The sequence below is a fragment of the Helianthus annuus genome, chromosome 17, assembly GCF_002127325.2.
Source record: "Helianthus annuus cultivar XRQ/B chromosome 17, HanXRQr2.0-SUNRISE, whole genome shotgun sequence".
Classification (NCBI taxonomy): Eukaryota; Viridiplantae; Streptophyta; class Magnoliopsida; order Asterales; family Asteraceae; genus Helianthus; species Helianthus annuus.
The window spans coordinates 157654257-157667788 of NC_035449.2; the positions used below are offsets into that span (position 1 = coordinate 157654257).

Sequence of the window (13532 nt, forward strand, 5' to 3'; positions counted from 1 at the left end):
AGGATGATAACTTTGATTTGATTGCATTTAGTGATTCTGATCATGGTGGCTGCAAGATTGATGCAAAGTCAACATCAGCGGGATGTCAGTTCTTGGGGAATCGCCTAGTCACGTGGCAATGTAAAAAGCAGACCTGTGTGGCCACTTCAACTTGCGAGGCTGAGTACATTTCGGCTTCTAGTTGCTGCTCCCAGGTTTTATGGATCCAACAGCAAATGCGCGACTACGGTTTTGAATTCCTAACTACTCCTATTTATGTTGATAATGAAGTTGCTTTACAGATCACTCACAATCCTGTACAACACTCAAAGACCAAACACATCGAAATTAAGTCTCATTTCATACGAGATTGTTATGAAAAAAAAACATATCGATGTTGTTAAAATCCACAGGATCACCAACGTGTCGACCTGTTTACAAAAGCTTTTGATAAATCACGTTTTGATTATCTTCTTTTGGTCAATGGCATCAAGGTGAAACCCGAGTAGATCATCTTCGGCAAATCATTTTTGTAAATATTTTCTTAAAAAAATCAAAAAAATACAAAAAGATTTTCATTTTATTTACTTTTTGCATTTTAGGGCGAGAAATCTTAAGAAAATATAAAAACATCAGAAAATTTCAAAAATCCAAAAATATGTCTTTTAGTTATTTATTTTATGTATTTGAGGGGGAGTAATTCAAAAAATCCAGAAACATTGAAAAATTTCTAAACTACAAAAACATTAAAAAAATCCAAAAATCAAAAATGAGTTTCTTGGAAAGATAAGAAAAGATGATGATACACTAGTGGTCGGTCAAATACGGTTAAAAATGAAGAATGAAAAATGATAAGCAGCTCTACTAATGATGTATCGATAGGCTTACAATCAGATTAACTAGTTGCCACAGGCGAGACCTGCAAATCCATTGTTCACAATCAACAACAAAAGTCGATCCCGACAATGCTTCGCATCTTACCACTATCCATTCTTGGTAATCACTTAAAAAATAACAATTTAGCTTATGTATGTGTTTTCGATTATTGTGCTTGTTAATGTTTCGGTGTTTTAATAAGGATTGTCTGTTAGGTTTATTGGTCGATTATGTTAAATTAGTCTCAAATAAAGTTAGAGTTAACTATTTAATTTTGAATTATTTGGGGCATTTCATTGATCTTAACATAATCTGATCATTGGGTCATTTTCATCAAGCTTGACATTAGCACATATTGAATCACAAAAGAGTTTTCGATCATTGTGTTTCACATAGGTAAACAGAAGAGTTTTTTAAACTGAACTATGTTTTCGATCATTGTGTTTCGAATGAAGTGGGTCTATCATGTATGTTGTGTTTCACAGAACTGTGTTTTAAACACTATGAATTGTAAACATTGTTGTAATACTACTTATTGTAAACCTTGTTTTGAAGTAGAATTTAGGGTCACTGCTACCTTCCCAAGAATGGTCGTTCACTTGGTTATAACTGTATTTGATAAACCAATCCTTGATGTGCCACTACTAGACATGTAACTTGGACCAGGATGGCATTTGCATCTAGAGTAGCATAATATGCCCATATGATTAGTAACTTATTATTTGATGTTAGGAAAAATTAGGTGATCTTGAAGTTAGGTAATTTATTTTTACCAAGATCTTATAATTAATGTGAAGTTATTAATATCTAACTTATATTTTTTTCAGTTTGAATGTCTTTGATGAAATCCTACCTTCAAATTGGTAATTGGGCATGAATTACATGTTTGACTTTGCATGGTCAATGTTTAAGGGTTGTTTGACTTTTCAGGGTTAAACATTTAAGGCGGGAATGCTTAATAGATTTGCAGGGTTTAAAACGTATGGGTGTTACAAAGAACAAGGAATAATAAGAAAATATATCACTATCTTTTCGCCACATGGGGTAAAACATGTAGATGTTAAAAAAACGGGGTGTAAAAAGAAAGGGTATAACTGTCATTTAACATCACAACTAACAGACAAGTGAGGTCATTTAACAACAGGGTCCAACATTTAGCCAAATTGACATACGTGGGGTGTAATATAGCAAAAGTTTTGAAATAGGGTGTAAAGTTGTGATTGCCCACAAACCAGGGTGTAAAATTACAGTTTACTCTATTTTTTATGATTTTTCCAATCCCATTGTATTTTTTTTTGTCATATCATTCTAGCCGAAAATATTCAAGTAATTATCTTCTTTTATTCTTATTTCGATTTGATATCATAACTTATTTTAACTCTTTGCATATGTTTATATATGTTTTGTAGATGTGATAACTTCAACCCACTTTCTTATGAACATGTCGATTTTTTATGTTTATCTCTAGGTAGTCAAACAGTTAAAAATTAAATAAAAGTAGTCTAAAATGAAAAGACAAATCGGTTACTCATATTTGACACTAAACTATACATAATAAATAAGTCATTAGTTACACTATGTGACACAATTATATGTGACCAAGATTCTTGTAACCGTTTGAAACTTTTCTTGTTTATTTTTCTATAGGCCCAAGCTATACCTCATAAACAAGTAACCGAATAAAATTCTTTCTCTTTATTGTTTCTCAACTATTATTATTTTCTTTATTAGTATTTATTTTATGAATATTTCATTAATTCAATATTTCTTTTCTTAACTATTTCCTTTATCTTTTTTCCTTATTAACTATTTAATATTTCAATTATACAACTCCGTATGATACATAAGTTTCTCACCTTAGTTATATTATGAATATTAACTATCTATTATGAATATTTCAATAATTCAATATTTCTTTTCTTAACTATTTTCTTTATCTTTTTTCCTTATTAACTATTTAATATTTCAATTATACAACTCCATATGATACATAAGTTTCTCACCTTAGTTATATGATTACTTTTATTTTCATTTTAAATATCTACAATAGTTATCATATAAATTATAAACAAATAATTTCTATTACAAGAGACACAAATAATAATGTTAAAATTATTACAACATCAATTCCACAAGTAATTGGTGCATATTAAGCCTATTATCCATGCTTATGAAATAGTTCCATAGGCCATACCTATTTCACCCTGCAAATAAAAGCATAATCTCGGGTTTAGAAGATTGAAGTTTCATATTGAATTTAGTTGGTAATTGCACCATATGACAAATGGGTTTAATTGAATAAATGTGACAATTACGTGAGAAGAATATTATGTATATTTTAAACCGGGTCGTCTCTATGAATTTAAAGCCTTTGTAAGACCAGGAAAATGACCCTCCCCCAAATTTATAATTTATAATCTTTCTATACTAATAAACAAAAATCCTTTTTGAACACATGTTATTCTCTGGTAATTTCTCACATTTATTTTTTTATTTATCTCTTTTATTAAATAATCTGAAATTGATTTCTTTTTTAACTCTAAAGTTTCAATCTTTGTCAATTTAATTCTAAAGTTTAACTCTTTGTTATTTTAACCCCTTTGATTAATTTGATTTTTCACTTCTAATTTAAAAGTTTTCATCTTTTGCAATTTAACCCCTTTAATTTTTTTTACTTTCAACCCAAAGCTTTTCATCTTTCGCAATTTAATCTCAACACTTTTTTTACTTTCAACTTTAGTCTCTTATATACTTTTCATCTTTCATAAGTTCTCCGTTTAACGTGTCGTTCTAAATTTCCGAGTTAACACATCGCAATGTGCGTATGGGGTTCAACGTTTTTTCATCTATTTTTTTCCTGTTTAACATGTCCGTCGCAGCGCGTCTATTTTTCCCATTTGATAGGTCTGTCGCAACGTGCGATTAATTATTTTTTTATCGGTTTTACACATAGGCTCGTCGTGGTCATGTGAGAAACGTTTGCCTTTCATCTAACATGATATATAACTAATGAATCCACCGCCGCATTGCAGCGGGTGGTAATTCTAGTAAACTTATATATACAAAAATCAATAATCGACGAACTTATCACTGCGTTGCCTCTCTGGTCACACGAATTGCCGCCCCCCTATTAAAGTTTTTTTTTTTTTTAATTGGATTTAAAAGATTAAAATATTATATTGGGTTTAGTTGGGTAATTGGGCTAAATGACAAATGGGTTTAATTGTATAAATCGGCCTAAATTAAATAGGAAGGATAGTGGGTTTAAAAAAACACATTAAAAACTATAAACAAACAACATATCTATGGTTATTGTTTTTTGTACCCTAAACTTTGAGAGTTTTTTTTTAAATGGATTTTTTTTTATTTCTAACTCTAAAGTTTCAATTTTTAGTAATTCAACCCTTTTAATTAATTTGATTTTTCACTTCTAATTCAAAAGTTTTTATCTTTTGTAATTTAACCCTTTAATTTTTATTTTTTTTTTTTACTTTTTAACAAAGTTTTTCATCTTTTCCAATTTAACCCCAACACTTTTTTACTTTCAACTTTGGTCTCTTATACTTTTTATCTTTAGCAAGTTTTTCGTTTAACGTTTCGTTTTAAATTTTCCGAGTTAACACGCTGCAACGTGCGTGAAGGGTTCAACATTTTTCATCTATTTTTTCCTTTTTGACAGACCTGTGACATCTATTTTTCCCCATTTTATAGGTCTGTTGCAACGCGCGGATCAGAGATCGACTTAGTTATTCTTTTCTATGTTTTACACAAGCTCGCGGTTATGTAAGAAACATTTGTTTTTCATTTAGTATGATATATAACTAACGAATACCCCACCGCATTACGACAGGAGGTAATTCTAGTTGGATTTAATTTTAACAAGTGGGAATCCCCCGCACTGCGTGGCGGGAGTTCATCGTTTTTCTCCATGGTACACAACATGACTTTGGTCGTTATCGGCTCGAGTCATCGAAAACCATAAAAACAAAGATAGATAAAAGTGAATATCGATACCAGTTCCGATAAAAACCAATTAAAAAAAGGGGAGAAAGGTTTTTACCCCCCACACTACGCAGCGGGAGCTTGAATGTTTTCCTCCATGCTACACAACATGACTTTGGTTATTATCGACTCGACTCGACGGGAGTATGATCGGTTTCACCTGTTGTTACCCAACGTGACTTTGGTCGTTATGGGATCGACTCATCGGAAAACCATAAAAATGAATATCGATAAAAGCGAATATTGATGTCGCTTCGATAATACCAATTAAAAAATAAAGATAGGTTTTCCCATCACGCTAAGTGGCTGGAGTGTGCTCATTTTCCCCCATGTTATGCGGTGTTACTTTGATCGTTATAGGCTTTACTAATTGAAAACCATAAAAGTAAAGATCGATAAAAACGAATATTAATACTAGTTTCAATAATATCAATAAAAAACAACTAAAGTAATAAACAATTTAAAAAAAAAAAGAAAGAGTAAAAAAACCACTAAAGTAAACAACCATAGAAGAAAAAAAAACCCAAAACAAAAACAAAAAGAAAAAGAAAAAAAAAACCTGTAAATCCATATAGGCTTTTGTTGAAAAAAAAAAAACTAGTATTTTGCCGTCGCTCGTTGCGGTAGCACACGACGGGTGGAAGCATATAGTAAACCAAAATACGATTCGTAAAACGTAGTGCGTATAAGATAATTACAAAAAAAAAGTGTAAAATACAAAGGTAGACACAAAGTGTAAAACACAATGCCTAAGACATTTGCAAAAGTAGGAGTTGTAGTCTAGGGGTTACAATTGCAATTTTTTTAAAGTTGGGCGGGTGTAAAAATGAAGTAATAGTGGAAGGGGTAAAAAAGCAAAGTCTAAAAAAGAAAAAGTATAAAAGTATAGAGGTGGTGGTGGAAATGTGTAAAAGATGAGGGGGGTGTTGGTGGAAATGTAAAAGAAGAGGGTTTGTGGCGTAACTGTGTAAGAACTGAGGGGGTGACGGTGGAAACCCAAAGTATAGGGTTGGTGCTGGCAAACTTTGAAAGATGAGGTTGTGGTTTTGGAAATTCAAAGTTGAAGGTTTAGGGACTAAATTCGTCATTTTATTAAAGTTTGAAGGTACCAAAGTCAAAGAGCTAAAAGTTACAACATCGTCAAAGTATGGAGGAAGACAAAGCTGGTGAGAAAACACACTTACTTTGACTTATAAGATAGTATATAATGTCATATAAAAAATTTAAAAGATTGAGCCCCTTGGGATAGTGCTCTTTAGGCGGTCGCCCACCCTTGACTAGAGCTTGCCCTGATTTTAACTTCAACAAATTTTATATTTTTACATGTACACATGTTTGCTTATAGAAACACATTTTCTAGCAACAAACGCGAACAAAAAAATCGTTTCTAACCAAATGAGTATCACAACCGGACGATTTCATCGGAAAACCATTGGTGAAGTGGGAACTTTTTTCAAAAAAATTAATAAATTCTGTAGGTTATATACTCAAATGATGGAATGAACACAAAAAATCCATTCATTTAAGTGTCTGTGTTCATTCGCTTGTTTGGTTATTCAAACGAATGAACACAGACACTTAAATGAATGGATTTTTTGTGTTCATTCCATCATTTGAGTTTGAGTATACTCAAATGATGGAATGAACACAAAAAATCCATTCATTTAAGTGTCTGTGTTCATTCGCTTGTTTGGTTATTCAAACGAATGAACACAAACAATCCATCTTAGTATCAGCTCGGTTTGTTTACAACACTAATAATGGATGTTTAATTTATGAAGAAAGAGAGAAACTTACGCTGCACAGTTGTAGTTTTTATCAATGGGAGGAAACTCCGGTTTAACACCACATTTCGTAGACATAAGAGGGATTCGTTTTGCATCGTAAGGGATCGATTTGGTCACTTGTTTGATACAGTTGCAGATAGCCACACGATCATTTTTGGTTTTCCCCGCGTCATGAAGTTTCTTGACTGATGAGCAACACAAGCTGGTTGGCTCTTGACCGTTTAAGAAACCCGTGCAAGGTGCCAATATGCGTCCGACCCTTGAACATGTTGGGGGTCCTGCAAACACCGTTGGCCTCCATGAAACCAAAAGCAAACCAACTGCTACGGACCACAGTGTGCTAATACGAACCATTATTTGATGGTGGTTGAAGATAATTGATTTTTTCACGTTTGTTTTATACAACTAATGGTATAATATGTATTGAAGCGACATCTTATTCTAACACGTGACGAAACCTCCATGCATTTGGCGTGTTTTCAATTTTTCAATGTAGTAATTTAGTTATGATATTTAATAAATTAACATGTTCTTAAAGAGTACTGTACTCATCTCATGTGCTTTACATGGGACTAATGTAAAATATTTAAAAGCAGAACATTTTCTATATAGATGTGATTTTCATGGGATTGATGTAGCATAAATATTCAAAAGCAGAATATTTGTGTATATATTTTTTATCATTATTCTAAATTTTCTTATTTTATGCGGTATTTATTTTTATACGGTATTTTCTACTTAATTAAGATAAATGGTTTTAATAAAGGTTTTAGATCGTAAAAATATTCACATTTCTTCCATTACCTTCAACCCTATAATTGAACTAAGAATTAATATTGTGTAAATTTATCTCTTATCTTTAAAAAATACCCACATAGATATCTCTGTATATTTTCTTATTATTTTTTCTCTATCTGTTTTTTTTGTTATTTCTTTTCCTTGTGTGTGCGGGTGAGAGAGAGAATATACGAGGGAATAGTGGCTTTTAAATTTTCATATGTGTGACAATAAATTTTATAGGATATAAATAAAGATAAGAAGTCGATGTAGTGATATTTTTATTAAATGATTTGAATTTTAAAGATTGGATGAGATACAGTGGATCAAACGTATTTTAGTAAATCCATACTAGTAATCCGTTTGAATTGATTATCTGGGAATGGTTACTTGCTGATTTCTATAAGAGCATACGTAATGGGGCTCCATATACCGCCCAAAAGAAAGATAGCGCCTCCATAGCGCCTCGCACACCGCGACGGGCGGCGTTATGGGGGAAAAAAAGGGGGGCAGGCGTGATATTTTTCACGGGGTTATGGGGGAAGCTTTTCAACCTTTGACCAATGAAAATAAAGCATGGGTTTTTATAAATAATTAATAAAAATGAAAATTAATAATTAGGTAATGATGGGTAGGGGCGCTATGACTACGGACTCAAGTGATATAACGCCCCATAAAGCCCCTGTGTGACGTGGCACGACACGTATCGCATAACGCCCCACAAGGGGCTTTATGACTACGGATGGCCTAACTGATAATTTGCTATGCATACCGTATGTATAAACAATAACTTTTGAAACTTAAAACCCACTAACCTATAATTGATAATTTTCTATGCATGCCGTACGTATAAACAATAACCTTTAAAACTTAAAACCCACTAACCTTTCAAACTTGAATAATTGATAATTTGCTTATCTGCATACGGTATAAACAATAAATTAAATTAACGTTTGAGTACCTAAAGTTATATTAGGTATACAAAATTGAATAGTAAACTCTAGAGATAATTTAAACTTGTTAATTAATAGATAAGAAATATGCTTAAAGCTAACATATAGATAAATTGCGGCTCACCATCTTAATGATGGAGCATGCTATTGACATTAATAACTAATAACTAATACTATATAAGCTAGGTTTTACATCCTACGCGATGCGGCGCGCACAACGCGTTAAACCATAATATGGTCACGGGTCGTAAAAACTACTAACACACGTTCCAATATTATTCGATCAGACCTGATCCGGTACTGATACGGCGCGCTAAACCAATTTGTTCTCGGTTTTGACAATATAACACGATGTCGTGAAAATAAATACATCTAGGTGTAGATCAAAACGTCTAAAAAATATTTTGGCACCTTCAATACAAATTTACCATCACAAGCTCACAACAAAGTTTGGACATAATACTTGTATGTATTGAAGCCCAAAATTTCATCAATCTACATGCTTCTATACCAAAGTATGCATCTGTTGACTCCTATAGGTTATCTCTATATTTTTAAATTATATAAGGGAAATGTTGGCTGGCTTTTCTACACTAAATCGAGGGAGAAGTTATATTTTTTCAAGAATGAGAAATGCTTTTCAAAGTGAATTGTTTGAATTCATCAGAACTCGCAAACTTCTCCTTAAGCGTAATAAAAACCCAATGAGACCTCGGTTTCATTCCAAACGCAAAAGAATCTAAAACGTCAACAAATTTAACTAAATTACCTGAAACCAATTACCAGGTAGACACGTGACACTTTAAAACTGTGTAATCACTTCGCGGCGGGTCTTTTTTTCCGACATGCAAGCAAAGTGATTTTTAAGATTCAAGACTTGAGTCTGTTCTTCTACATGGTGTTTGTTTATTTTGTGTCTTGAGATTTCTTGTTATCCAAGTGGTGTACTTACTTCTTCAAATATGTATGCCAATTGTTCTTTATCTCGATATCCGTCCTTCCAAGCAAATGGTACGACATCTGAGACCACCTGAGCAAGTCAAGAGACCTCTTTTTTTTTTTTTTTTTTTTATAAGTTTCTTGTTTCCTTTTATATTTTAACCACCAAACTCGATTACTAAGCTCAACCTGAAGCCCAGACTGAAAAAAGCAAATATATATATATATATATATATATATCTTACTCTACAAACTCATCACAAAAGTGTGTGTTATATATAACTATATATAACATACAGACTGAACCGTACCTGTAGTTCGTTCGTCTTCAACGTCAGTCACTTGACGTAGAGCAGCATCCTCGTTTCGAAGGAGGTTGGAATCGGTTGCCCCTCTATACATCACATAAAATCACTAACGCAAAAAGAAAAAAAGAACAGAGTAAAATATAAACAATCCATAAAAATTTCCAATAATAAAGAATTTAAACTCTCATAAATATATGTGAATTACACTTCTGCAATTGATCATCTAAACTCAATTCAGTGAAGTTTTTAACTAATTTAACCTGGAAGTTACTGGCAAGTATCCTCTGGGTCATATTTTTATTGGATTATAGACATAAGCTAGATATATTTATAAGTAATTATATAGCATAGGTTATTTATAAAGTTACATTATCATGTTATTATTATGTTAATTCCTAAGTTCCGGCGGTTACTGTCAAACCTGCCGTGTATATATGTAATCATATGTATTACTGTAACAATTTACCAATTCGAATACACGAACAAATTATCCTTTTTCTCTCTGAAACTTCGAACCCTAATTCATACAATCAACAAAGTGGGATCAGGAGCCATCGCCTGGCAGTCCAAGAAACAACGTGTAGTAGCTTTGTCATCAACAGAAGCAGAATACATCGCATTGTCAATGGCCGGATGTCAAGCTCTATGGCTTAAAGGAATTTTAAATGATCTGAAGTTTAACATGGAGTGTCAGCCTATAATTTTCTGTGATAATAAATCTACTATTAATCTCGCAAAGGATCCTGTTTATCACGGAAAAAGCAAGCACATTAGAGTCAAATATCACTTCATCAGAGACCTTATCAAGAACGATGAAATAGAAATAAGTTTCTGTTCAACCAAGGATCAGGCTGCTGATATCTTTACTAAAGCCCTGCAGCCGAAAGATTTCCACCACTTCAAGAGGCTTCTTCATATTGTCTCTATCTAGCTTACGGGAGGGTATTGGATTATAGACATAAGCTAGATATATTTATAAGTAATTATATAGCATAGGTTATTTATAAAGTTACATTATCATGTTATTGTTATGTTAATTCCTAAGTTCCGGCGGTTACTGTCAAACCTGCCGTGTATATATGTAATCATATGTATTACTGTAACAATTTACCAATTCGAATACACGAACAAATTATCCTTTTTCTCTCTGAAACTTCGAACCCTAATTCATACAATCAACAATTTTGGCAAAGTATTTCACCCTAAAAAATGGCCGCCACCGTTGTGTTTGTCCTCCCCTCCGTAGCCTGGAACCAGTGGTAATGGCCCTAAATTCACATTGTTCCAATGTACCATTTAAAGAATCGTACAGACAACTAAATTTATTCAGTGATGATTTAAATCAGTTACACATATCATAAAAGTTGCGAGCATCAAATCAGTTACTTTTATATACAAACTATCATTTCAACTATATTATCTACACTTGCCTTGGTACCAAATGGACCCTTTTCTTGACTGACTCAATGTAAAACTCGCCTAAAAAAGTATTTGTTTCTGATGTTACCTTAACTTTGATTTTTGCTAAACAGAAAAATTCAGGTCATTGCACCAACTAGCGTTGTTCAGGTCGTTTAGAACCCGTTGAGGGTTTACCTAAGATACAAACCCATACACAACTTGCAACTCCATGTGTATACAAAATCAGTAACCTGTAACCATATCCATGTTCCAACAAATAAATTCAGATTAAACCAATCCATCCATAACAAAATCGATTGTACTCTAGACAGAAAATATAGTAGGTGCTTTTTTTTCTTACAAAAACGGAAAATACCAAGTTAAAGAAAGAAAAATAACGACCTTAATGATGACATAGAGGATTGTGGAGCCGCTGCCAAATGGTTGCGCTACCACCACCGGGGTCGTATGAAGGCGTAGGGAAGGCCTCAGCCGACCATCTGTTTTTCTCAGCCACTCTCACGCATGGCTTCATGATGTACCCTAACAACACGATGAGTCGATCAACATAAAAATGGAAAGATGCAGACATAAAGAGCTTACCATTCTTGTCGGAACCGATTCAAGTCTCTGACGTTGCGGCTGTTCAAGATCACCTTCAAGTTTCCCATTCTGTCTCTAGATCATCCGTTGAGAGACATTGGTACCCTTGACGGAATCCTAGAAGCCACAGTCGTCAAGGTCGCCGTCATCCCCACTTTATCCTAAACCATTCAAACAAAACCTAATCAGATCAATCACATTACTACAAAACAAGAAATCAAACAAATCATGCATTTAACCCATCTTCAAACAACCAAAACAGGCCTACACATCTTAAACTGAAACCCTCCTGTCGGTTCTTGCACGCGTCTTCACCAGGCCCACACATCTTGAACTGAAACACTCTCATCCTCTTCCATATGTCATTTGCGTTCGGTCACGACCCATATAAAACAAAGTAATTTAACTTATAAGTTTAGACATAAATGCATAATATATACCTAGAGATTGCATCATATTCATCAAGACCAGCACCAAATCTTTTCATTTCATGATTAAAGCGGTATAAGACTATTGTCTACATAGATTATCAATGTCAATAAAAAAAACAATTTCAACATTGCAAGGTACAAACAGTGAAAAGACACAAAAAATATCATATCGTGAACAACTATAAGCATAAAGTAATACATCATACGTAGCAATTTTGCAAAATTATCAAAGATCAGAGTGCTTTACTTTTGCATATATGTACTGATACTTCGATATGGGTTAATTTTAGAGATGTGAAAACATCAGTTTATCAGCAAGCAAGCAATCACATAATGATTAGGTCCCTGGAAACTCGCAAGTATAATAAATAAATAAGAGATTACAACTACTTCAACAATAATATAATAAAAAAACAACATAATACCCGACCACTCTAGTCTTAATTTGTCTTTTTTTTTTTTCAAAAGATGGGAACAAGTATTATCTTCATTCTTGAGCAATTCCTAAAACTTGACAAATCATAAACAACAAAAGAAATCAAGGACATAGTCGGCTAAACAGGCACTTCCCATCCTAGGCTCAGAGTTTTAAAGCCTAAACTAGAAATCCATGGCTGCAAGGGGGTTGCAAGTGAAAACTTACCATCCACCATCCTTGCCAAACCAAGGCTACATGTTCATCAATTTTTTAGTCAAATCCTTGAACTCATCATAGCCACGACAGAAAACCTAACCAACGAAGGCATAAGAACCGACAATAGACACAACACAATATCAAAGAAAAACCCTAACAAACCAATATGGTTGCCCAGGTCATTCGAAACAAACCACGAACACAAACACCGTTCATTTCCTAGCCTTTGGGAGAGAAAGAGAGAAATTTGTAGAGAGAATAACAGGGGCGATGGTAAATAGAGAGAGCCCAGCGATCATTCGTAAAGAGGTTAAAAACCCCACAAAACAAAGAGACAACAAATGGTGACCACGATGGTGGTGTGACGGTGATAACCCTTCGGTCACCGCCCCTCTCTTCTCTCTCCCTTTTCCCTCTTCCCATCCTCTCTCATCAGAAGCAAACCGGTAAGAGGGGTAAGGTGTTAACCTGGAAGACACGCGTCTAATGGGAGGATGGCTGCCAAAATAGGGCAATTGGAAAAAACCACGAATAGAAACACTGTTCATTTTCATTGCCCTATTAATATAAAATAAAAATAAATAGTATTAATATTAATAATAATAATTAATTAATAATAATAATATTAAGTAAATATTAAATATAATACTATATAAATATTAAGTAATTGATGATCATTGATCAACCATATGGTCCTCCATTGTCAAATCCTTGATATCAATGGAGGCCTACAGAGTTCTATTTTGTATCTTATTCTTCATTCCGCTTCCTTCTTCAGCAGCATCAAATAATTGCCAAACTTCCTATTGCGGCCAAAGCTTTTACGGAGTCCGATTCCCCTT

General features: G+C 33.4%; 1 protein-coding gene across 15 annotated transcripts in view; it reads right to left on the bottom strand.

Annotated features, from left to right (window-relative positions):
* Positions 1 to 13210, bottom strand: part of LOC110922502 (non-specific lipid-transfer protein) — a 37389-nt gene extending 24179 nt beyond the window's left edge. The window contains exons 1-9 of one of the 15 annotated variants that reach the window (XR_004885647.1): positions 12700 to 13210; positions 11880 to 11977; positions 11626 to 11786; positions 11425 to 11565; positions 11129 to 11273; positions 9625 to 9727; positions 9144 to 9394; positions 8307 to 8339; positions 6817 to 6922 (exon numbers count right to left, since the gene is read on the bottom strand). Coding sequence is in view for 2 of the 15 variants with exons in the window: in XM_035986506.1 (XP_035842399.1) it covers positions 6655 to 6922; positions 8307 to 8339; positions 9625 to 9715 (392 nt within the window). In the remaining 13 variants the exon portion in view is untranslated. The other 14 variants (XR_004885645.1, XR_004885646.1, XR_004885643.1 and 11 more) reach the window with 14 other exon arrangements.
* Between the last annotated feature and the right edge of the window lie 322 nt (positions 13211 to 13532).